General features: G+C 46.6%; 1 protein-coding gene across 1 annotated transcript in view; it reads left to right on the top strand.

Annotated features, from left to right (window-relative positions):
• LOC139163544 (matrix metalloproteinase-9-like) overlaps window positions 1-25241 on the top strand; it is a 34916-nt gene extending 9675 nt beyond the window's left edge. Inside the window, 5 exon segments of the mRNA XM_070744376.1 lie at window positions 22511-22712; window positions 22813-22967; window positions 23098-23248; window positions 23545-23648; window positions 25037-25241. Coding sequence (XP_070600477.1) covers window positions 22511-22712; window positions 22813-22967; window positions 23098-23248; window positions 23545-23648; window positions 25037-25146 — 722 coding nt within the window. The 3' untranslated portion in view covers window positions 25147-25241.
• Window positions 25242-26037: the final 796 nt, after the last annotated feature.

The raw sequence follows: 26037 nt of genomic DNA, 5'->3' as shown, positions 1-26037 counted from the left end.
ACTTCTTCTAGGACGGGTGAGTGGCTAGGCCGGAGGGGGGCATGCCTGAATGGCTGGATTCATTGGATAGAGCCCCCTCCTCAATGCAGAGGAAGAGGCTTATTGGGAGGACCACAATTGCTGGGAGTGGGAGGGGGAACCTTGCCTCCATTTAACCTCCTCCTCTTGATGCTTGTGGCCTGGGGGCTCTTTCTGCCCCCTCCCCTGACTCCCTTCTGGGCTGCAAAGTAGATGGGCAGGAGACTGGCAGCCCACCTCTGGCACTTGCATCCATGTCAGTGGAGAAGCTAGGGGGCCTCCAAGGGTCTTTCCCTCCCTGCCCCCCAAGGGAATAAGGCAACTTTGGGGGGAGAAGTTGAGAAGAAGGTCAGGGCACTGCCTGGTTAATGCCCCCAGCCATCCAAGGCCTGCAGAGAATCCCCTTTGACCCCCCTAAAGCTGAGAGATGGTGGGGGCTCTGGGTCTGGGAAGGAGCTATGGATCCAGTTTAGGGGGAAGATTCCAAGGGCCTCGGCAGGAATGGGGGTGCTGTCCCTGAACCCTGGGCCTCTCCTCAGCCCAGCCTGCTTGGCCACACAGGACGGGCTTTCCCCTGAGGGTCCCTGCCATTCCCTCCCTGTGGCCACTCTGCAGTGCCCTCCACTCGCCTTCACCCTCATTGATTTCCCCTCTTCCAGAGAGGTCCCACTTCCGCCGTCACCCCTTCTGCTGGCAAATGAGGCCCCTCTACCTGGTGACCCGCATGGGATACTTCATGCAGGACATCCTGTGCCCTGAACAGTGAGAGACGACCCACCTCCCATCTGGACTCTGCTTCCAAATGCCTCTCGACGCAGCTTCGTCCCCACCCTGGCCGACCAGCCGATGGGGGCAGTGTCCGCCTTGCTATCTTTCATCCTTCAACTATGCTTCATCTGTCATAAGTAACGGGGGGTGGGTAGGTGTTTGGGGATTTGGGAGGGGAAGTTTTCTGGAGGGGTCCCAGTAAGTTTTGTTACTTCTGGTGAAGGCCAGGGGAGTTTCGTTACTCCTGAGAAGAGGAGATAAGGAGGTCCATTAGTGGTGTGCATGAGCATGATGCTACGGTGAATATACATCCACCCAACGAAGATGGACAATGGGGGTTGTCTGTTTCCCAAAGGGGGGCATGTGGGATACTTTGATATGGGCAACTATCACGTCTTTTTCCACAGACTTTGCTTTGCTTCTGCGGCATTCATTTCTGATTTAGTAAAGTTTATCTTTGAAGTTCAAAATGGACTCTGAGTTTTACTTTTCTTAAATACTGAGTGGAGCTATCCTGACATTGTCCTGAAAACTGATGAGTGGTTCCTGACCCATGATTCGGAGTGCACTCGACGAGATGAGCTAGCGTGGATAGGGTCTAGGTTGTATGTCCCATCCTCCCTAAGGTTAACAGTATTGGAAAGAGCCCACGACTCTAAGGTCACGGGTCATTTTGGGTTCATGAAAACCTTGCATTTATTGAGAAGGCAGTTTTGGACATTGAGACTTAAGTGGGCAGTTGCCCCATGTGTGCTACTGCAAAAAGGCCCCTTGGCCGGCCAAAGGGACTGTTACAGAATGTGTCAAGGCCTGGGGCACCCTGGAAGGAAATATCAATGGATTTTATCATGCAACTGCCACAGAGTGGGGGGGGAAACAGTGATCTGGGTTGTTACTTTTTTCCAAACAGGTTCCATTCGTGGCTTGCCCAAAAATCCCTTCCTCCAAAGCATTGGCTAAGCTGTTTATTCAGCGTGTGTACAGGCTTCATGGGGTTCCCAACTGGGTTATCACAGACCGAGGGGTTCAATTCACTTCGGGATTTTGGAAGGAGTTCTTGGCCCTATTTGGCATCACACAGGGGTTAAGCTCCGCACATCACCCGCATACTAACCGGGCATGTGAGAGGGCCAACTTGGTATTAGACCAGTACCTCCGCTGCTATCTAAATTATCAGCAGGACAATTGGAGTGAACTTTTACCTTTTGCAGAAGTGGCCTATAATAATTCGCTACACAGTAGCACAGGATTCACCCCATTCAAACTTATTTATTTATTATTTATTTATTGGCCTTATATGCCACCTCTCTCCATGGACTCTGAGATTTACTTTTCTTAAATACTGAGTGGAGCCATCCTGACAGGCAGCCTCTCTGCTTGGTGGGCAAAATGCTGCAATGGCCCCTTGCCCCCATGGCCCCTGGAAGGCTTGCCAGGGAAAGGGAGGGGCTGTGCTGTGCGGGGGGAAGAGTCCTTAGCCGTGCCCCTCCCAGATCCATTGAATGGGGTGTGAAGCTCGGGCCACAAGCCCTCCGCCCCCGCACCTCTATCTATCAATTTTTTATTCTATTTTATCAAATTGCTCCGGATTGCTTGCTATCAAATGCAGAGAGTGATAGCCCTTTTAGACTTATATACCTGAACGGATTGAGCCCCTGCAACCTCTCTTAATCCCTCTTAAACAATTCCCTATTAGACCACCTACTGACATCATGACTTACATAGCCAAAACCTTCAGCTTTACACCACTGCCTTAACCACACATTAAAATCTCTGATACACGTTGTTTTATCCTCCTGGCCACAAACCGGTATCACCTCTGAGAAAGTCACTGAATCAATTATTTTACCCAGATCCACACTTAGACATTGAAAATATCTTTTTACTACATTAACATTTCTCTGGGACAAATCATTTGTGCCAAGATGCACCACCACATCAACATTATTACCTTTACTCACAGCCTTGACAATGTTTGTAATCTGCCTCCTGTCCCTGCTGGCAGTGGCCCCTGGGAGACACCTCATCAGCTTCACCACATCCTTCTTCTGTCCCAAATCAACACCTCTAACAGTTGTCACCCACAAGAAAATGTGCCCCATTTGTATTTCTACTAACTGCACTTGATGGTTTGGTGACACTATGCACCTCGCTTACAACAACTTCCCCTTGGAACATCCCCTCATTCTCTGCCTCAGGGGCCTCGCTAATATCTACAGCATCCTTACCATTTAAATCTGTAAGAACATTATAGGAATTCGATACAGAGAGACCAAAATTGCACGTAATCTTCCTGAGCCAACAGTTGTCCACACAGTCCTCCTCCTCGGGGGGCACTGTGGAAGTGGAGGCTGCACACATGGCTTCATTACAGCATGTGGCTGGGACAATCTTTCCACTTCTGACTGCAAGCTACAAACTAAGGACTGCAATCTAGATCTCTCGCCATATAAACTAGATGTCCTTATGCAAAGAGGGCAGCACCCCAAGTTCCACATGGTACTACAGAACACAACAGCCAAACAAGTGTTACACTGCACCATGCCAGACACCTTAACAATTTATTGAAATACAAGTACTTAGCAAGAAAATCAATGTAAGAACATTAGAAGAGGCATGCTGAATCAGGCCAAAGCCCATCAAGTCCATCATTCTGTGTCACACAGTGGCCCACCAATTGTCAATGGGATCTTGAGCAGAAAGAGAAGGCAAGACCCTCCCTTTCCCTTGACCTGTGGATGCTGTCAAAGTCCCTAGTGAAGGCAATGTCTTCAAAAGGGGCTAAGTGCAACCCAGCCGTGTGGGGTCACCCATGAACGCGAATCCTAGAAAGAAGAACCTGGACACATTCTCTCTCTGGGTGAAGTGACCTAGTGTAGAGCCATGTACTCCTTTTTATTTGGGAACATAAGGAAATGGGGGATAATTACATATACATGTCAAATGATACATCAATAGCATTACTTCAAACGTATCTTTTGAGTTCTTCCTATTCCCATAGATATCAAGAAACAATTTCCTAGAAAACTCTTTCCAAGAGCAGATGTTCTCACACCTAATTTCTCTGAAGTCTTCTTATCTCACTACTTCCTTAATTACTCTGTCGTCCTGTTGTATGCTTCAGGCAATGTAAATCCCCCCCCTTTGATCCTGTCTGGAGTGGTGAAAACTTCCTTTATTGTGAGATGTTTATTTGAGCCCTTTTGTCTCCCTGTAGTAATTGCCAGGAATGCAGATTAGGCAGGTTAGTGCCCTTCCTGTCCTGGGTTATAGAATCAGGGTGAGTAGAGTATTCTTATGCTAGAGGTCCAGATTTATAATTATACTGTAATTATAATCCTATTCTAACATTCATGCTATACTGCAACATTGACCCCCAACAAGGGAATCCGGCCTGCCTCAACCAACATAGAGGCAACACTTGGCCATCCGTTTCAATAACCATCTATATGCTTGGCATCCATGAATCTGTCTAATCCTGCCTTGAAGCTATCCAGGCTGACAGCTGTCACGACCTCTTCTGGAAGTGAATTCCATAAACCAATGACCCTCTGGGTGGAGAAATATTTCTCTTTATTTGTCCTCACTTTCTTACCTATGAGCATTAGGGAGAGCCCCCTTGTCCTAGCATTGTGCGATAATTTTTCTCTATCCACCTTTTCTGTCCCATGCAGGATTTTATACCCTCCGATCACGTCACCCCTTAAACGCCATCTGTCAAGGCTGAAGAGACCAAGGCGTTGCAACCTGGTTTCATAAGGGAGGGGCTCCATTTACTTTATCAGTCTTGTGGCCCTTTTTTGCATCTTTTCCAGTTCCTTTTTAAAAAAAAAATATTTTTATTGATTTTCTTAAAATAGACAGACGCACATACAAACATTGAACATAAAATGGGGATACATTTTCCCCGCTTATCTTGAAAGTGTAAATTCAAATACAGAAAAAGAATACATAATTAGATATATATTGAATATTTTTTAAAAAAAAAATTGCTAAATTTGAGTTAAGGTTTTTCACATTGTTACTAATATATATATAAAACCAAAATTCTTACTATATTACTTATATATAAACTAATTCTACCTTAGTCATTAAACAATAAATTTAAACTAATATTATTATTACCCAAGTAAAAACAAATACAACAAGTTAACTAAAAATAGATTGTATATCTTATTTTTTCTTATCTATCCATTTATAAACATTGTTCCATGCTTCATAAAACTTAGTATCTTCTTGATCATTTAAACGTCTTGTCATCATATCCATTTCAGCGCAGTCTAATAATTTTGCTATAACTTCTTCTTCTTTGGGGATTCCCTCCCCCTTCCAATTTTGCGCATACGTGATTCTAGCCGCTGTTAATATGTGTATAATTAAATATAAAATTTCTTTCTTATAGGTCTGGTTGGTAATTCCTAATAAATAAAATTCCTGGGTATTTTCAACCTCCTGCTTTACCGTTTCTTTTATTATTTTCTCTATCATCTTCCAATATATTTTAGCTTTACCACATGTCCACCATTGATGGTAGTAGGTTCCTATTTCTTTCTTACATTTCCAACACAATGGAGAGGTTTTGGGAAACATTTTTGCTATTCTGTTTGGTGGGAGATGCCATCTGTAAAACATTTTAATTTGATTTTCTTTTAATGATACTGATTTGGTCATTTTCCAATTGTTGATCCAGACTTTTTCCCATGTATCTATGTCTATTTCTTTACCAATATTTTTGCACCATCTTATCATATTATCTTTTAGTGTCAGTTCTATATTTTTATGTGCAATAAGGAATTTATAAATTTTCCCTATTGTTTTCGTTTGATTAAGAGTAATTAAATTGCTTAACAAATTTTTATTTTTATTAAAAATATAAAGTATTTTATCTTTCTGATATCTAGATCGAATCTGGGCATAATGCCACCAATCAATTGTTATCCCTTCATCTTGTAATGTGATCCTAGATTTTAATTTCATTTGGTCATTTAGTAAATCTCTATATCGTATAATTTTTTTGTCTTTTATAGATTTGGGATGTATTATTGCTTCTAGAGGAGCAAGCCATTCTGGAATAGTTAAAAAGTGTTTTTTTTAATGTCTTTCCAAACTTCTAGTAAGTATTTCCTTAATGTATGTCTTTTAAAATATGAGTGATTTTTCTCCTTATCATGCCATATAAAGGCGTGCCATCCGAGCATAAGATCATACCCTTCTAAATTTAATATTCTTTTGTTTTCTAGAGTAATCCAATCTTTAATCCATGTTAGGGCAGCCGCCTGATAATATAATTTCCAATTTGGAAATCCAAATCCGCCTCTCTCTTTAATATCTTCTAAACAATTTATTTTTATTCTTGCTTTTTTCCCTTGCCATAAAAACTTTTTAACTATATTTGTTAAATTTTTGAAAAAAGTACTTCCTGGATTTATTGGAATTACCTGAAAAAGAAATAAAATTTTAGGTAAAATGTTCATCTTAATTGTTGCTACTCTTCCTAAAAAAGATATTTTCAAATTATTCCAAATTTCTAAGTCTTTTTTAATTTCTGTCAATAATTTTAAATAGTTATCATTTTTTATAGTTATTGTTTTAGCTGTTAACCAAATTCCTAAATATTTTACTTTTTTAGTAATCTTTATTCCAGAGATATGTTCTAACTTATTTTCTTGGATTTTACTCATATTTTTAGTTAAAAATTGTGTTTTACTTTTATTAATCTTTAAACTTGCTACCTTTCCATAATGTTCTATTGTCTGCATTAATATTGGGACTGTCTTAATCGGTTCTTCAATTATAAAAGTTAAATCATCTGCAAAAGCTTGAACTTTGTACGTCTCATCACCTACAGTTAGGCCTTTTATTTTAGGGTCTGTTCTTATTTTAATTAGTAAAGTCTCCAAAGCCATAATAAATAGCAACTATGATAAGGGACATCCTTGACGAACTCCCTTATTTATCTCAAGTGTTGTTAATTGTTCATTATTCAATATTATGTTCGTTGTTTGTTTTAAGTAAATGACATCTATTAAATTAACAAATTTTGAGCCAAATTTCATTTTATTTAATTGCATTTTTATAAATAGCCAGTTAAGGTTATCAAAAGCTTTTTGAGCATCTAAGAACATTAAAGATAATGCTTTCCCTGGGTGTTGCTCGTAATATTCTAACGTGTTTATGACAATTCTAAGGTTATTTTTGATTTGTCTGCCTGGTAAAAAACCGTTTTGATCTTGATGTATTATTCCATTTATAACTCTTTTAAGTCTGTCTGCATATATAGCAGTAAAAATCTTATAATCCACATTTAATAATGATATAGGCCTATAATTTTTAATTTTTTCTGGTGCCGTACCCTGCTTGTGAATCAAAGTTGTTAGTGATTCTGTCCAAGATTTAGGAATTTTACCCTCAAGTCTACATTCATTGAAAATTTCTAACATATTATTTCTTATTGTTTCATTTTCTATTTTATACCATTCTGCCGGTATAGCATCTGGGCCAGTTGCTTTGTTGTTTTTTTGTTTTTTAATTATTATTAAAAGTTCTTCCATTGTTATTGGTCCGTCCATAATATTCTGTTGATCTTCCGTTATTTGTGGTAAATTTGAATGTTCTAAGTAGTTAAAAACTTCATCTTCACTAGTAATATCTTTTGTGTATAGTTCTTTAAAAACTTATTCACGGTACCTGCTTTTCCTTCTGTGTCATATTTTATTATACCATCATTATCCTCTAGTTTTTTAATAAGTTTTGATTGCCTCTGTTTTCTAAGTTTATATGCTAACCATCTGCCTGGCTTGTTTGCGTGTTCAAAATAATGTTGTTTGACTCTTTTTATCTTTTCAGCTATTTGATTTTGTTCTATCAATCTGATTTTATGTTTAATTACACTCATTTTTGTTTTCAAGTCTCTATTCTTTATATGTTGTTGTGATAAAGATTCTAATTGTTTTAATTCATTTATTAATTGTTCATATTTTATTTTATTTTCCTTGTTATGTCTTGCTGTGTAGGATATCGTTAATCCTCTAATGTATGCTTTAACTGTATCCCATAAATTTTGTGGAGTAGTATCTAAGTTTTTATTACAGTGATCCCTCGAGTTTCGCGATCTCGATGTTCGCTAAATGCTATATCGCGAGTTTTCAACCCGGAAGTAAACTCCACCATCTGCGCATGCGTGCCCTTCCACGCATGCGTAGATGGTGGAGTTTCCCCGCCGGGCAGAGGCTTCCCTGGGTCTTCCCCCTCTTGCCCCGGTAAGGCGCGAGCAACGGCGTGGGCGGGTGGGCGGCACACGCGCGGGGAAACCCCAGGGCCGCTTCTCAGCTGAGAAGCGGCCCCAGCAACAGCGCGGGGGGTGGGCAGCACGCGCGCGCGCGGAGGAAACCCCAGGGCCGCTTCTCAGCTGAGAAGCGGCCCCAGCAACAGCGCGGGGGGCGGGCAGCACGCGCGCGCGCGGAGGAAACCCCAGGGCCGCTTCTCAGCTGAGAAGCGGCCCCAGCAACAGCGCGGGGGGCGGGCAGCACGCGCGCGCGCGGAGGAAACCCCAGGGCCGCTTCTCAGCTGAGAAGCGGCCCCAGCAACAGCGCGGGGGGCGGGCAGCACGCGCGCGCGCGGAGGAAACCCCAGGGCCGCTTCTCAGCTGAGAAGCGGCCCCAGCAACAGCGCGGGGGGCGGGCAGCACGCGCGCGGACAAGCAGCAGCAGCGAGGCGGCGGGGAAACCCAATCTTCGGCTCCTCGCTGCTGCTGTGGAAATAAAAACACCATCTGCGCATGCGCAGATGGTGTTTTTACTTCCGCACCGCTACTTCGCGACAAATCGATCATCGCGAGGGGTCCTGGAACGGAACCCTCGCGATGATCGAGGGATCACTGTAATTTCAAAAAATATTTTTAATTCTTTTTCAATCCAATCCTTGTATTTCTTATCTTTCAGAATATTTCTATTCATCAGCCAATTAACCTGTTTATTTTTGGTTCTCATATAAACTACCACAGGATTATGATCAGCCCAAATGTTGACATCTATGTCGACCTCTTTTATTTGTTCAGCAATTATTTTTGAAGCCCATACCATGTCTATTCTTGTCCAAATTTTATGGGGGTTGGAGTAAAAAGTGTATTGTCTCTTGTGGGGATGTCTTTCCCTCCAGACCTCATTTAATAATAATTCCACCTTCATTTTCTGGAAAGTACTAGGCAATAAGTTCTTACTTCTCTTCTTACTTTTGTTGTTTCCCCCCCCCCCCCGAGTGATCTAATTGTCTATCTGTAATAGCATTAAAATCACCAATTATTAACATATTTTCAATATTTAACTCTGTTATTACTTGATGTAATTTTTTATAGAATGTTATTTGATCTTCACTAGGGGCATAAATCGAAACAATTACCAAAGGTCTAGGTTCAATGTCAACTTGTACAATCAAAATTCTACCTTCATCATCCTTATATATTTGTTTGGAATTTATAGAATTTTCGACATACATCACTACTCCTCTTTTTTTTTTTTTGATCTGCTAATGCAGCATACATTTTTCCAATTTTAGGATATAATAATAATTTCTGATTACTTTTTTTGATATGCACTTCTTGTAATATTACTATTTGAGCATTTTGATTTCTTATTTTGGAGAAAATTTGTTTCCTTTTTCTTGGTTCATTAAGTCCATTCACATTAACTGAAAAGATCTTTAAGTCTTTGCTTGTTGTCATTTATTTGATTTTTTGGTTTCGCGCTGAGGTTGAACTCTTCTACCGCCTTGGTCCTGCTCTACTATCAGAGCTGCTGCCCCCATGTCCTGCACCTGCTGGATTGCTAGTTCGTTCACAGGTTGCTGTTGCACTGATTGTTGTTGGGCGATTTGTTGGTTTGCTGATTGATCCAAGTGACTTTTACCGCTGTTTTCAAAGAAATCCGTTGCTTGCTCCAAGTTTTCCAACTTATATCTTCTGGAACGCCAGGTCAATGCTATCCCTTCTGGAATAAGCCAGCGAAAAGTTATATTTTCTTTGATCAAAATTCTGGTTAGAAAATGATAATCTCTTCTACTTTCTCTGACACCTCTTGGGACTTGTTTTAATATTTTTATTTCAAGTCCTTTGTGTTGCAGTTTAGAAGTTCTTGCCCAATGCAGTATGTCATCTCTCAGAGTCTTTCTCGCAAACTTGATATGGATCTCTCTCGGGAGATTGTGGTGACGGATGTAGCTATTTGAAATTCTGAAAACTTCATCGATTTCTTTTAATATCTCTGTAGGGTCAACCTGGAGTATTCCTCCAATAGTTTCAGCCATAGTCATTTTTAAATCTTCATCTTTTTCTTCTACAGTGATCCCCCGGGTATCGCGATCCCGATCATTGCAAACGGGCTAAATCGCGATTTTTCAACCCGGAAGTCAAAACACCATCTGCGCATGCGCGCCCTTTTTTCTATGGCCACGCATGCGTAGATGGCACCGGGCAGATCAGCTGCTGGGCGGCTTCCCTGGGTCTTCCCCCTCTTGCTGGCGGGAGGGCGAGCGGCGGGCATCAGCGAGGAGTTTCCCCACCGCCCACGCAAACTCCTCGCTGCTGCTCGCCCGTCCTTCACCCGCCCACACCGTTCGCTCGCGCCACTTCCCAGCTGAGTCCTGAAGTGAATTGGCTTCAGGACTCAGCTGGGAAGTGGCACGAGCGAGCGGCGCGAGCGAACGGCTTGTCCGCCACCTGCCTGCCCGCGCGCCCGCGGCTCGCCCGCCCTTCGCCCGCCCACGCCGTTCGCTCGCGCCGCTTCCCAGCTGAGTCCTGAAGCGAATTGGCTTCAGGACTCAGCTGGGAAGCGGCGCGAGCGAGCGGTGCAAGCAAACGGCTTGTCCGCTGCCTGCCTGCCCACGCACCCGCGGCTCGCCCGCCCTTCGCCCGCCCACGCCGTTCGCTCGCGCCGCTTCCCAGCTGAGTCCTGAAGTGAATTGGCTTCAGGACTCAGCTGGGAAGCGTTGCGAGCGAGCGGCGCGAGTGAACGGCTTGTTCGCCGCCTGCGCCCGCCCTTCGCCCGCCCACGCCGTTCGCTCGCGCCGCTTCCCAGCTGAGTCCTGAAGCGAATTGGCTTCAGGACTCAGCTGGGAAGCGGTGCGAGCGAGCGGCGTGGGCGGGCGAAGGGCGGGCGAGCAGCAGCGAGGAGTTTGCGTGGGCGGTGGGGAAACCCCAGCGCCACTTCCCAGCTGAGTCCCCTTCCCAGGAACCCCAATCTTCGGCTCCTCGCTAGCGCTGCGGAAGTAAAAACACCATCTGCGCATGCGCAGATGGTGTTTTTACTTCCGCAGCGCTACTTTGCGAAAAACCGATCATTGCGAGGGGTCCTGGAACGGAACCCTCGCAATGATCGGGGGACCACTGTATTATATTCTGAAATCGTAGCCCATACGAAGCACGTTGCATCTCAAGGTGAGTAATTGATTCATCATATCTTCTGTATCGTGCGTCAGCTCTGCCTTCGAAGTAGTCCATTCTCTTTTCAATTTTAACAGTCTTTTCTTCAACTTTTTTGACACGGTCTTCACTTTCCTGTAGAGTTTGTTGCATTTCCTTCATCTGCGCCTTCACCTCTCCCATGTCTGCTTTCAGGTCAGCCATCTCTGTTTTAAATTCCGCCAAGTCTGATTTTATAGCTTCTCTTTGTTGTGTTGCCTCATCTTTTATAGCCTCTCGTTGTTGAGCTGCATCCTCTTGAGATTTAAACATAAAGTCCTGCATTGCTTTTAGAGTTTCTTGTATTGTTATCAAAGTAGGCTGCTGAGGTTTTTCTTTTTCCTTCTCTTTGGTAGACATGGTTACAGATAAAACTTGATGCGTCGGGAAAGGATGAGGTGAACCTTGTGGAGAAAGAGTTGCGGCTGCTGCTTGTTTTTTAACTGTTTTAACATAGGTTGAAGTGCTTGACATTTTCAAATTTTAAAATTACTATCAATTTATATTTAGTGAATAGAAGAAAACAACTATAAATCCCAAACTTGTTCAATAAACTTTATAACCAATTTCCCTTAATAGTTATCAATATATTATTACCTAGTAAAAACCACCAATATATTAATCAGATTACAAATAAAATTCACTATAAGTTTCCTTTTAACTTTAAATTTAAAAAAACCGAAGAAAAGATGAAGCGTATAATACTTTGTTTATAGAAAAGGAATTAGAAAGGAAGAGAAAAATGAGTGAATAGAAATAGAATGAAAACAGAATAAAATGAAAGAAAATATCTATTGAAGAGTAAAGGAGAAAAAGAGTGCATATATATCCAAATATGTTAAGAGAAAGCAAATATAAGTGGGGAGAGAAAAAGGAAAAGGGGAAGAAATAACAAAGAATTGCGGGAGAGAGAAACAGCAAAAAAAAAGGGGGGGTTAATTTTGTTAAGTTAGAGTAGAGCAGGAGACCAAGGTTTATTAACAATGCATATATTCTAAATCAATATACTTCTAAAATCAGCAATAGATCAGCAATACAAAAAGATATTAAAAAAGGGAATTAGTTTAAGGAACAAAATGTAGGTATTATATACTTAAGATCTTCTTATAAATCAGATGGTCTTTGTTAATAAAAGATGTTGTAAATTCAGTAATGGCAACAAATAAGTTTCTCTGTAGTTGTTTCTATATAGTTCCAATTTTCCAATGCAAAGAAAAGTCAAATGTATGATTTTCTTTTATGTTAACATGGAGTCAGTTAGTGTTTCACAGTCGAGGAACAAATGCAGGCAAATTCTCCGTTGTTTAAGGCTTAAGATGGAGTCAGTTTATGCTTCACAGTGTTAGGCAGGTAGAGAAAGATTCTTCACAAATAATCCACAGGCAATTAGCAAGTAATCCAAAGGTAGTAGTAATCCAAAAACAAGCAAACCAGACAAAGCTAAATATGTTCTTGTAGCTTAATATATCAGTTAATTTTATTTTCCATTTGTCTTCAAATTAATAGTTTATTTCATTTTGTCGTTGTAAGAGAAAGCAAAAAAAAAGGAAAGCAGTGAAAGTGTTCTTTATCCCTCCGCTGATAAAGTTAGAGCCCGGGATACAATGTTTACTGGTAGTTTAGAAATCCCAAATTCTATTCATCTTTAGAAATTAGGTCTTTTTTAAAGTCATTTCAAATTAGAATTGTTTTATTAATTCTTCAATATTTTTAGTTGATCAAAAATTTAAAAATTTAAAGTTCAAAGTTATAAACGAAAGTGAAAAGAAATTAGATCCGGCTATTACTTGCGGTTGAATACAAGTTCTTAAAGAAAAACTTTCCTTTTCGCCTTGTTGAAAAAAAAACCTTTCACTTGTAACTTTTACAATGATCGAATCTTCCTTTTTTAAACATGGAACATTAGGTTTTTACCTTGGGTTTTCTTGTTTGCTGTATTCCCTTTCGGTTAAAATATGCTGCAAGTTGTCTTCACTTTCCTTTTCTTTTCCTTGCCTCCCGCTGGGTTTGGAGAGATTGCTCTGGCCGATCCTCTTGGGGGAGGATCGGTTCTCCCTTTTCCGAAGCTGCGGGGCAAACCGCTGTCTCTGGAGCTTCGGCGACGGCTCCTCGGACAGAGGGGAGCCCCCTGTTCTAGGATCAGGCCATCCGGACCCGATCCGATTGCAAACCGCGACCTTTGGAGAGGTTGAAGGAGCCTCAAGGCAGAGCTCTGCCAAAGAGGCTCCGCTGCGGTCTCTATCCAGACCGGAAACCCGCATCTTTTCCAGTTCCATTATATCCTTCTTGAGGTGCGGTGTCCAGAACTGTACACAGTACTCCAAGTGTGGTCTCACCATCGATTTGTACAGGGGCAACACAACGCTTGCTGACCTATTTTCGATTCCCTTCCTAATCACGCCAAGCATGGAATTTGCTTTTTTTTACTGCTGCTGCGCACTGGGTTGACCTCTTCATTGAGCTGTCCACCAAAACCCCAAGGTCTCTTTCTTGGGTTGTCTCGGAAAGGACAAAACAATCCCTATCACTACCAAACTTCTGCTGGTTTTGGTTCATAGTTATATGATTCGTGCACCATTATTTTTCTCTCCTCCTTCTCTCACTAGGTCTCGGGTCCCAGCCAGGAGCAGTTTTTCTGACCTCTGTGATCTGAAAGTGCGATTTAAAATGACTTTTCCCTCTTTTTTTAATCCTTCCCAGTCTAGTCCCACCCCAGCCTAATCTGTCAGTGGTCTGTGCTTGAAGTCAAACTGCCAATAAAATTGTCCCTTTCTTCCCTTTCTCCTTCTTCCCAGCCAGTAATATCTGCCCAAGCTCTTTGAATTCAAGAAATAGAAAATGTCTTAAAAAGCACTACCTTTCTCTCCTCCTTCTCTCACTAGGTCTCAGGTCCCAGCCAGGAGCAGTTTTTCTGGCCTCTGTGATCTGAAAGTGCGATTTAAAATGGCCTTTCCCTCCTTTTTAAGGTCAACTGAACTAATGAAGAAGCCAGTGAATCCCTGTAGCAGATTGGCCCACATGTTTGTGGGTTTAGGGATGGGGAACTGAAGAGGAATTCAGTGTTGGAATAATGGCCATTAATCAAAAATGGCGATGTTAATAAATCGAACCTTGTGTGAGAGCACAGGAGTGGAATATTTCTCAGATGCTATTTGGTTCTCTGACAGCAAATTCCAACACTCCTTTGGAAGAGAATGGAAGGGAGAGAGTTAACCAAGAACCTGGAGGTGGAAGAGCTTGGACTTTTCAACCTCCCTCTCCTGAAAGATCCAGCCAGAATTCAACAATACAATGGAAACTGCTTTGGTTGCATTGATAGATGATCTCTGGCGGGCCTGGGACAGAGGTTTATCCTCTGTCCTGGTGCTTCTTGACCTCTCAGCGGCTTTCGATACCATCAACCATGGTATCCTTCTGCGCCGGCTGGAGGGGTTGGGAGTGGGAGGCACTGCCCTTCAGTGGTTCTCCTCCTACCTCTCTGGTCGGTCGCAGTCCTCCAGTTGACCTCCAGGTTTCTCCCTTGTAGGGTGCCTCAGAGGTCAGTCCTCTCCCCCCTGCTATTTAATATCTACATGAAACCGCTGGGCAAGATCATCCAAGGGCATGGGGTGAGGTATCATCAGCATGCCGATGATACCCAGTTATACATCTCTACCCCATGTCCAGTCAATAAAGCGGTGGAAGTGATGTGCCGGTGCCTGGAGGCTGTTGGGGTCTGGATGGGTGTCAACAAGCTCAAACTCAACCCAGACAAGACGGAGTGGCTGTGGGTCTTGCCTCCCAAGGACAATTCCATCTGTCCGTCCATTAGCTTGGAGGGGGGGAATTATTGACCCCCTCAGAGAGGGTTCGCAACTTGGGCGTCCTCCTCGATCTACAACTAACATTGGAACACCATCTTTCGGCTATGGCGAGGAGGGCGTTTGCCCAGGTTCACCTGGTGTACCAGTTATGGGAGTCATTGACTGGGAGTCATTGCTCACAGTAGCTCATGCCCTCATCACCTCAAGGTTCGACTACTGCAATGCTCTCTACATGGGGCTATCTTTGAAAAGTGTTCGGAAACTTCAGATCGTGCAGAATGTGGCCGCGAGAGCCATCGTGGGGCTTCCCAGATTCGCCCACGTTTCTACAACACTCCGTGGCCTGCACTGGTTGCCAATCAATTTCCGATCACAATTCAAAGTGTTGGTTATGACCTTTAAAGCCCTACGTGGCACTGGACCAGAGTACCTCTAGAACCGCCTGCTACTGCACAAATCCCAGCGACCGATAAGGTCCCACAGAGTTGGCCTTCTCCGGGTCCTGTCAACTAAACAATGTTGTTTGGCGAGCCCCAGGGGAAGAGTCTTCTCTGTGGCAGCCCCGGCCCTCTGGAATCAACTCCCCAAGAGGTTAGAACTGCCCCCACCCTCCTGGTCTTTCATAAATTACTCAAGACCCACCTGTATCACCAGGTATGGGGGAACTGAGACACCTTCCCCAGGCTTTTATATTTTATGTTGGGTATTTATTTATTTTTATTTATTTATTATTTGGATTTGTATGCCGCCCCTCTCCGAAGACTCGGGGCGGCTCACAACAAGTGAAAAACAATCCAATACAATCCAATTAATTAAAATATTATAAGTTTAAGAAAATCCCCTGTACTAACATACACACATACAGACATACCATATATAACTTCAACGTGCCCAGGGGGAGATGTTTAGTTTCCCCATGCCTGACGGCAAAGGTGGGTTTTGAGGAGTTTACGGAAGGCAGGAAGAGTAGGGGCAGTTCTGATCTCCGGGGGGAGTTGGTTCCAGAGGGCCGGTGCCGCCACAGAGAAGGCTCTCCCCCTGGGGCCCGCCAACCGGCATTGTTTAGTTGACGGGACCCGGAGGAGGCCCACTCTGTGGGACCGAATCGGTCGCTGGGATTCGTGCGGCAGAAGGCGGTCTCGGAGATATTCTGGTCCAGTGCCATGAAGGGCTTTAAAGGTCATAACCAACACTTTGAATTGTGACCGGAAACTGATCGGCAGCCAATGCAGACTGCGGAGTGATGGTGAAACATGGGCATACCTGGGTAAGCCCATGACTGCTCTCGCAGCTGCATTTTGCACGATCTGAAGTTTCCGAACACTTTTCAAAGGTAGCCCCATGTAGAGAGCATTACAGTAGTCGAACCTCGAGGTGATGAGGGCATGAGTGACTGTGAGTAATGAGTCCCGGTCCAGATAGGGCCGCAACTGGTGCACCAGGCGAACCTGGGCAAACGCCCCCCTCGCCACAGCTGAAAGATGTTGTTCTAATGTGAGCTGTGGATCGAGGAGGACGCCCAAGTTGCGGACCCTCTCTGAGGGGGTCAATAATTCCCCCCCCCAGGGTGATGGACAGACAGATGGGATTGTCCTTGGGAGGCAGAACCCACAGCCACTCCGTCTTATCCGGGTTGAGCTTGAGTCTGTTGACACCCATCCAGGCCCCAACAGCCTCCAGGCACCGGCACATCACTTCCACCGCTTCGTTGACTGGGCATGGGGTGGAGATGTAAAGCTGGGTATCATCCGCATATTGATGATACCTCACCCCATGTCCTTGGATGATCTCGCCCAGCGGTTTCATGTAGATGTTGAATAGCAGGGGGGAGAGGACCGACCCCTGAGGCACCCCACAAGGGAGAAACCTAGGAGTCGACCTCTGGCCCCCCACTAACACCGACTGCGACCGGCCAGAGAGGTAGGAGGAGAACCACTGAAGGACAGTGCCTCCCACTCCCAACCCCTCCAGCCGGTGCAGAAGGATACCATGGTCGATGGTATCGAAAGCCGCTGAGAGGTCAAGGAGCACCAGGACAGAGGATAAACCCCTGTCCCGGGCCCGCCAGAGATCATCCATCAACGCGACCAAAGCGGTTTCCGTGCTGTAACCGGCCCTGAAACCCGACTGCCGGGGACCTAGATAATCGGCTTCTTCCAAGGACCGCTGGAGCTGGAGTGCCACCACCTTCTCGACAACCTTCCCCATAAAGGGAAGGTTGGAGACTGGACGATAGTTGTTAAGTACGGCTGGGTCCAGGGAGGGCTTCTTGAGGAGGGGGCGCACAAGCGCTTCTTTATAGAGTGATGGAAAAACTCCCCTCCCCAAGGAAGCGTTGGTAATCTCCTGGGCCCAGCTCCGTGTCACCTCCCTGCTGGCCGAAACCAACCAGGAGGGACACGGATCCAGTAAACAGGTGGCGGAACTCACAGCTCCAATGGCCTTGTCCACTTCATCAGGTGTCACCAGATCAAACTCTTCCCAGACAGGTGGACAAGTACGTGCCCCAGTCACCTCGACTGACTCGTTGTCAGTCGACTCTGTTTTACAATTGGAGTCGAGGTCGGCTCGGATCCGAGCGACTTTATCAGCGAAAAACGTGTTAAAGTCCTCGGCACTACTCTGTAAGGGCTCCCCAACTCCCCCCTGGTTAAGAAGGGAGCGGGTCACCCTAAATAGAGCGGCCGGGCGGGATTCCGCTGATGCAATCAAGGCGGCATGGTACGCGCATCTTGCCGCCTTGAGCGCCACTTTGTAAGTCTTAATAAAAGCTCTTACAAGTGTTCGATCAGATTCAGACCTACTCTTCCTCCATCGCTTCTCTAGACGTCTCTTTTGGCGTTTCAACTCCCGGAGCTCCTCGTTGAACCATGGAGCTCTACGGGGTCTAGCGCCACGGAGAGGTCGCAAAGGCGCAATCCGGTCGAGAGCCTCCGCAGCAGCCGTATTCCAGGCCTCTGCAAGAGACTCTGCCGAACTGTGGATGAGTGCCTCTGGAATAACCCCAAGCACCGTCTGGAAACCCTCTGGATCCATTAGGCGTCTGGGGCGGAACATCTTCATTGGTTCCGCCTCCCTGCGGGGGAGGATTGGAGCCAGGAAGTCAAGCCGTAGTAGAAAATGGTCTGACCATGACAAAGGCACTGCTTCTAAGCCCCTTAGTCTCAGACCATTGCTCAATTGCTCGGAAAGGAATACCATGTCAGGTGCGTGCCCCCCCTCATGAGTCGGACCCCGTACTACTTGAGTCAGGTCCATGGCTGTCATGGTGGCCATGAACTCCTGTGCCAACCCCGAGGTTTCGCCGAGTGACGGCAGGTTGAAGTCCCCCAAGACAATAAGTCTGGGGAACTCCACCGCCAACCCGGCTACCTCCTCGAGTAGCACAGGCAGGGCTTTTGACACGCAGCTGGGAGGCAGGTACGTGAGAAATAAGCCCACCTGAACCCCTAAGTCCAACTTCATCAAGAGAGACTCGCAACCCGCAATTTCCGGAGCAATGAGTCCACGTAGGCAAAGGCTCTCCCTGGCTACAATAGCCACTCCTCCCCCCCTTCCCTGGGGTCGAGGTTGATGCCATATCTGAAACCCAGCTGGGCAAATTTCAGAGAGAGGAACACCCCCCTCTGGGCCCAGCCAGGTTTCAGTAATACATGCCAGGTCAGCCTCCTCATCCAGGATCAAATCCCGGATGAGGAGAGCTTTATTTACCACCGACCTGGCATTGAATAGCAGCAACCTGAGCCCAGGGCCAGAGTTACATTCATCACCAGTACCCAAGATTGGGCTCACAGAGCCAGAACAAGGGATCGTTATTAAGCAACGATCCCCCGTTCCCCTGGAACGGCTAACTCTGTGGCCCCCGCCATATCTGCCTCTCCCCAGCAACACTGGAATATTCCGACCCTCTGCCACCCCAGAGATCAGTGCCCCTTCCTCCCCTGTCTCCCGAGCGTCAGGTGGGCCAAATCTGTCGTTCGTACTATTTTCATTCATCTCATGCATACCACAACCCCACCCACTCCAACCATCACAGTCACACCAATCATTCATCCTATATTACATACACCCCAGTCATCCATTCATTAAGAAACCCCCCAATAATATTAAGATTAAATTAGTACTAATTAAAATAGATTAACTTGATTATTAAAATACAATAAGAAAAATATCTAAATTTATCAAATTTAAAAAAAAACAAAACCTATAAATATAAAACTGAATAAAAATAACAATAAAAATACAGAAAATACAAATATAGGTAATAGTGAATGATTCAATTCATTTAGGGAGTCCGGTCAGCAGCAACTAATAAAAGTGCTAAAGTTCTCAACGTGCTGAGTTTCCCAAAGTGCCAAGTTTTTCAAAGTGCCAAGTTTTTCAAAGTGCCAAGTTTCTCAAAAGTGCCAAGTTTCTCAAAGTGCCAAGTTCTCAGGGGCAGAGGTTATTCAAAAGTCAAGGATCATTCAGCATCTCTCTCTCTCCCCCCCCCAGAATAGGGAGGGGGCGTCCATACCACCAGACCTTGCTCTACCAGTCCTCCTCCCTTGGTCTCCTTTCAGTCTCCTCTCTCCTATTACAATGGTCAGTTCTCCGTCCGCCAGGTCTCCTCCAGCGCCGAGCGCACCCACCGCACAGCTGCTCAGCGTCCCGGTCTGCCTGGCTGGTCGCATTGTCCTCAAGAATGTCCTCCTCCAACACAGTCAACTCGATCGGCTCACCCGACTCACCAGCTTGTTCATTCGCGAATCTCACCCCAAACTCCTTCACTCGTCCCCCCAGCCTCAATCTCGGCGTGGGAGCATTCCCGGAGCGAGAGAGGAACTCAGGGAGAGAACTCGGAGGCGGGGCAGTTCACTCACTCCACAGCGGCCGCCATGTTCCGAGCCCCAGCTGATCGGGGCTCTCAGCTCTCCGCTCTCCCACAGCAAAAAACAGGGGGAGGACGCCGCACAGGAATCGGGCATCAAGATGAAGAACCTTCGGCCCACCGAGTATGCACGCTGGCTCACTGAATATCCACGCCGGCTCGCTGAATATGCACCCCGGCTCACCGAATGTGCCCGCTGGCGGCCGCCATCTTCCGAGCCCCAGCTGATCGGGGCTCCCAGCTCTCCCACGGCCAAACCAAGGAGAGGACGCCGCACAGGAACCGGACACCGAGGCAAGGAACTTTCAGCTTCCCGGACATGCACACTGGCCTTCAAACTAGTTCAAAATCACCTATATTTTTGATGTTAACGCCGTAGTCCAGCGGAGCAGCGGTATCCCTTCCTTCTCGCTGCTCCGCCCCTACTTTCCTACTTGTCTATGGGAGACGCGTGCTCCTACTCGTCGCCTCAGAATCCCTCTTTTTTTTAAGCCTTAAAGTTTTGGATTTTTTTGATTCCCTTCACCTCACCTTCTTCCTTCGGCAGCGACTCTCCTCCTCCTCCTCCTCCTTCTCCTCCTCCTCCTCCCACCACCCAAATTCTGTATGTGTTGTTTGGTTTTAAATGATGGGATTTTATGTTTTTTTCTCTTTTAATATTAGATTTGTCCCACTGTAACATTGTTTTTATTATTGTTGTGAGCCGCCCCGAATCTTCGGAGAGGGGCGGCATACAAATCTAATTAATAATAATAATAATAATAATAATAATAATAATAATAATAATAATAATAATAATTATTATTATTATTATTATTATTATTATTATTATTATTATTATTACTGATGGCGCCAGAAGAGGCTTTGGACAACGCTGGCTCCCGTGGCCAAGAAAGAGGGGCGAGCACTCTGCCTCAGAGCCAGACATGACCAGGCAGGGGAAACCTTTACTTTTGCATGTGTATACGACGCACCCACACCAAGTGTGTTGGGAAGACTACTGCAGTCCAGGCCAGGGGTGGGCCAAGTTGGCTCCCCTATAGCCTTAGCATTGTAGCCATAGCATTTAGACTCATATCCTGCTGCCCAGTGCTTTTCCAGCCCTCTCTAAGCAGTTTCCAGAATCAGCCTCTTGCCCCCAACAATCGGGCTCCTCATTTGACCCCCCTGGGAAGGAGGGAAGGCTGAGTCATTGTTGAGCTTGGGGTGATTCGATCTGTCAAACTGCTGGCAGCCGGTGAGCAGCAAAAATATCTTGCAGTGCTGCACTCTATCCACTGCGCCACCAATGCTCACTCTGATCACTGCACCCTATGACTTGTGGACTTCAACTCCCAGAATTCCTCAGCCAATCATTCTAGCTCAAAAGTTCTGGGAGTTGAAGTCCGCATGTCACAGAAGAGCCAACATTCCCCATGTGTGGCCTAGGGGAAGGGGTGCCTTCCTCAGCAGGGGGAAGGGTGGTGAGGGGAGAGGATGACCCAGGGGCCCTAGCGGGGGTTGGACTAGATGCCCTGCAAGGTCCCTTTCAACTTGTATGAATGAATGAATGAATGAATGAATGAATGAATGAATGAATGAATGAATGAATGGATGGATGGATGGATGGATGGATGGATGGATGGATGGATGAATGAATGAATTTATGAATGAATGAATGAATGAATGTATCAATGAATGAATGTATGAATGAATGAATGAATGAATGAATGAATGAATGAATGAATGAATGAATGAATGAATGAGTTCGGCCATCCGCTCGGCCTGAGTCACTCCAATATCAAGGGAGCCCTGATGTACCGCACGTATTCTTACCTGGCCGACTTCCAGCTGCATTCGGACGACATCGAAAGAATCCAGGATCTCTACGGTGAGCAGGAGGTGTGTGGGGGGGCTGCTGGGGGGGTTGAATCAGGCAGCCACGTGGCCCTGCCTGGGAAGCTCTCGAAGGAATCGGGGGGGCTCTAGGCTGGAGGGTCCTGTTTACCCACTGTACCCTGAGTGACCCTGGTCCACAAGCCCCTTCCATGGACAACATGAAGCCCACATTCATTTACCATGATGTGGAGGGACCCCTGGAGATCCTCCAGTCCACTAGCAACCCCCGCCCTCAAAGGAGACCCTCCCCACCTCCTTGGCTCCACTCTTGAGCTGTTTCTGCACTAGGGCAGGGACTTTTCTGCCGTCTCCTCCCACCCTTAAATCTGGACCCCTGATGTTGGTGTTGCTCTGTTAAGTGTGCAGAGTAACCCTGGAGTTAGCAAGGAAACGTGGAGGGGGCAGATATCCAGTGGATGGTCCAGAGATATGAGTAGTGGTGCTGATAACCAGATACATGAAGTGTGTAAATATTACTTACGGTTAAATCAGTCAACACATATACAATACTATATCTTACATGTTCAGAGAGGGAGGGAGGGAGGGAGGGAGGGAGAGATGCTTCTGTCTCCCTCTTGTGGCTAACTGTGGTGCTACCTCTTAAAGCTATAGCATTATAATTCATTTAAACATACATTGATAGTTTTTTTATATATTGCCAAACCCGACCAGTTATGTACATAGGACTCATAGGCTCCTCCTTCTCTCCCCCACCACTAGGCGAAGGATCAGGCCCACAGCCCACAGCGCCCATCCCCCCTTCTCAGGCCCCCACCAAAGCCGAGGACTCCTCCTCTGAGGATGACAATGACTCTTCCGTGACCGAGACACCTGCCGTGGATGGCCGGAGCAGGGCCTGCTAGGTGGAGACCTTCAATGGGGTGGGCGAGATCCAGAAGGCGCTGCACTTCTTCAAGGATGGGTGAGAGGCAAGGCAGGAGGGGGGCTGGGCCTGGGTCTGCCTGCACCCACAGGCACCGCAGGGGAAACTGAGGCCAGGCTGCGCTGCCTTTCCTGCGCAGCCAATACTGGAAACTGTCGGGCACCGGACTGGGCCCCTGGAAGGCTGACTCCCTGGAGGGCCCCCTGCGGATCCAGAGCACCTGGCCCGCCCTCCCAGATGTGATTGACGCGGCTTTCCAGGACCCTCTGACCAAGAGGGTCTTCTTCTTCTCGGGTGAATCTCCCCTCCCCACACAAAGGGCCCTTATGGGCCCCCCCAGCTCTCTCTACTTGGAGGGCCCTCAAAGCCGGCTCCTCTGCCCAGGGAGTGGCCCCTGCTCGGCCAACCCCCTTTCCTTTTGCAGGCCAGCGCTTCTGGGTGTACCAGTGGGCCCAGGTCATTGGCCCTCGGAGCCTTGAGAAGCTGGGCATCGGGAGAGACGTGCACAAGATTGTGGGGAGCCTGACGCGGAAGAGGGGGAAGGCCCTGCTCTTCAGCGGAGATCAGTTCTGGAGGTACGTGGCCCAGGAGGGGGCCACAACATGGGAGCCAAAGGCTGGGTGATGGGACGGAGCGGCTCGGCCTCCAGGAGCCCCAGGCAGCGGCATCCCCAGGGAATGCCAGCCCCCAGCCCCTTTGGCCTGAGCTCAACTCCCATGGCTACTTTGCCTGGTTTGTCCTGGCTCTCTGCGCTGGGAGGAGAAAGAAAGCAGAGCTTGGATGACCCATCTCTGCACAGGTAGAGGTGCCCTCGGGGGCATCTAGAGGGCACCTGGTGGGTCCTTGCTAGCTTTTCTTCCCCCCCAACTAGGCTGGATGTGAAGAAGGAGCAGGTGGACAATGGGTACCCCCACTACATTGACAGCCTCTTTCCTGGGGTCCCCACTGATGCTAACCTGGTCTTCCAGCACAAAGGTAAGAGGGGCAGGAGGGGGAACGTCCCCCCTTCATGGGGCCTCTACAGGGGGCCTCTGTCGTGCAAGCGGGCAGCCTCGGACGTTCCTCCCTGGTCCCACAAGCAGCAGTGGGTGGGTGGGTGGGGTTCCTCTTTTGGGGCTGCAGAAGAACGATTTATTTATTTATCTATTTATCTATTTATTTATTGTACTTTTATGCCGCCCATCTTTGAGGACTCAGGGTGGCTCACAACATATAATAAAACAATACATAACATTTCAGGTCCAATTAATTAAATATATAATCTAAAACTAAAACCCCTAAAAAACCCAGTCCTTCTCATTCAATCAGTTTCTCTCAGTCCATTCATCGGCCAGGGGGCAAGAACCTAAGTGCCCCAGGCCTGGCAACATTAATGAGTCCTGAGACTCTTGCAGAAGGCAAGAAGGGTGGGGGCAATACGGATCTCCTGGGAAAGTTGATTCCAGAGGAGCGGGCCCCCCACAGAGAAGGCTCTTTTCATAGGCCCCGCAGGTGGAGAAGGCCGACTCTGTGGGACCTAACTGGTCACTGGGATTCATGAGGCAGGAGATGGTCCCGTAGGTATTCTGGCCTGATGCCATGTAGGGCTTTATAGGTCATAACCAATACTTTGAATTGCATCTGGAAACCAATTGGCAGCCAGTGAAGGCCATGGAGTGTTGGAGAGACAGGTACATATCTGGGGAAGCCCAGACTGCTCGCGCGGCTGCATTCTGCACAATTTGCAGTTTCCGAACGCTCTTCAGAGGTAGCCCCATGTAGAGAGCATTGCAGTAGTCGAACCTTGAGGTGATAAGGGCATGAGTGACCATGAGCAAAGCCTCCCTGTCCAAATAGGGCCACAACTGGTGCACCAGGCGAACCTGGGTGGACGTCCCTCTCGCCACAGCCAAAAGATGGTGTTCTATAGTCAGCTGTGAATTGAGGAGGATGCCCAAGTTGTGAAACCTCTCTGAGACGGTCAATGATCCCCCCCGAGTGGTGGATGGACAGATGGACGTGTCCTTGGGGGGGCAGTACTCACAGCCACTCCGTCTTGTCAGGAAGGTGTTTGAGCCTGTTGGCACCCATCCAGACCCTGACAGCCTCCAGACACTGGCACATCACTTCCACTGATTTACTGAATGGACACTGGGTGGAGATGTATAACTGAGTATCATCAGTATATTGATGGTAACTGACCCCGTGCCCTCGGATGACCTCACCTAGTGGTTTCATGTAGATATTAAACAGCAGGGGGGAGAGGACCAACCCCTGATGTACCCCACAAGGCAGGGACCTAGGAAGCGACCTCTAAAACCCCCCCCACTAACACCACAGTGCCCTCCGCTCACCTTAACCATCATCCGTTTCCCCTCTTCCAGGGAGGTTCCACTTCTGCCGTCACCCCTTCTGCTGGCAAATGAGCCCCCGCTACCAGGTGATCCGGGTGGGCTACTTCAAGCAGGACATCCTGAAGTGCCCTGAACAGTGAGAGACGACCACGCCCCACTTGGACTCTGCTTCGGAATGCCTCTGGATGCATCTTCAGCCCCTCCTTGGCTGGCCAGCCGATGGGGCAGCCTCTCTGATTAGTGGGCCAAATGCTGCCCTGGCCCTTGGGCCTCCTATGGCTCCCAGAAGACTTTTACCTTTCCTAGTGGTCTAAGTAGATGGTCTAATAGGGAGTTGTTTAAGAGGGATGGTTTGCATCCATCATACAGAGGTACCCAGGTGCTCGGTGAGGAATTCAGAGCTTTTTTGGACAGGCATTTAAACTAGGTAAAGGGGACAGAGATGTACCAGATGTGGAGGATTTCTGTCCCCGACCAATGAGGATACATCAGTTTCTGGAAGCTTATGAAAAGGGAGCTGAAAATAAAATAGATGTAGTTGTTGATGATAAGGGGCAAACTAATAATGAAAATAATGTTCTTCGGGTAATGTGCACGAATGCTCGAAGCTTGAGCAACAAGCTCTGTGAGTTAATGGCCATAATATCTAGAGATAATTTGGATCTGGTGGCCGTAACTGAGACATGGTTTAAGGATTCCAATGAATGGGAAATATCCATACCAGGATATACACTGTATAGGAAGGATAGAATAGAGAGAAGGGGAGGTGGAGTAGCCATTTATGTTAAAGAAAGTCTAAAAACAATACTAATTCAAAATACATGTAAAGATCTGGAGACCCTCTGGATTTGCATGCAAAATAAAGACGGTTCTGTCATTAGAATTGGGGTGATCTATAGGCCTCCAGGGCAATCTGAGGAACATGACAACAAGATGGTGGATGAGATTACCCTAATGGCAGTAAAGGGAGATATTGTGGTTATGGGTGATTTCAACATGCCTGACGTTGACTGGAATATCCCCAGTGCCCT

This window comes from Erythrolamprus reginae, chromosome 3, assembly GCF_031021105.1.
Source record: "Erythrolamprus reginae isolate rEryReg1 chromosome 3, rEryReg1.hap1, whole genome shotgun sequence".
NCBI classification, from domain to species: domain Eukaryota; kingdom Metazoa; phylum Chordata; class Lepidosauria; order Squamata; family Dipsadidae; genus Erythrolamprus; species Erythrolamprus reginae.
This window is presented reverse-complemented; position numbering and strand designations above follow the sequence as displayed.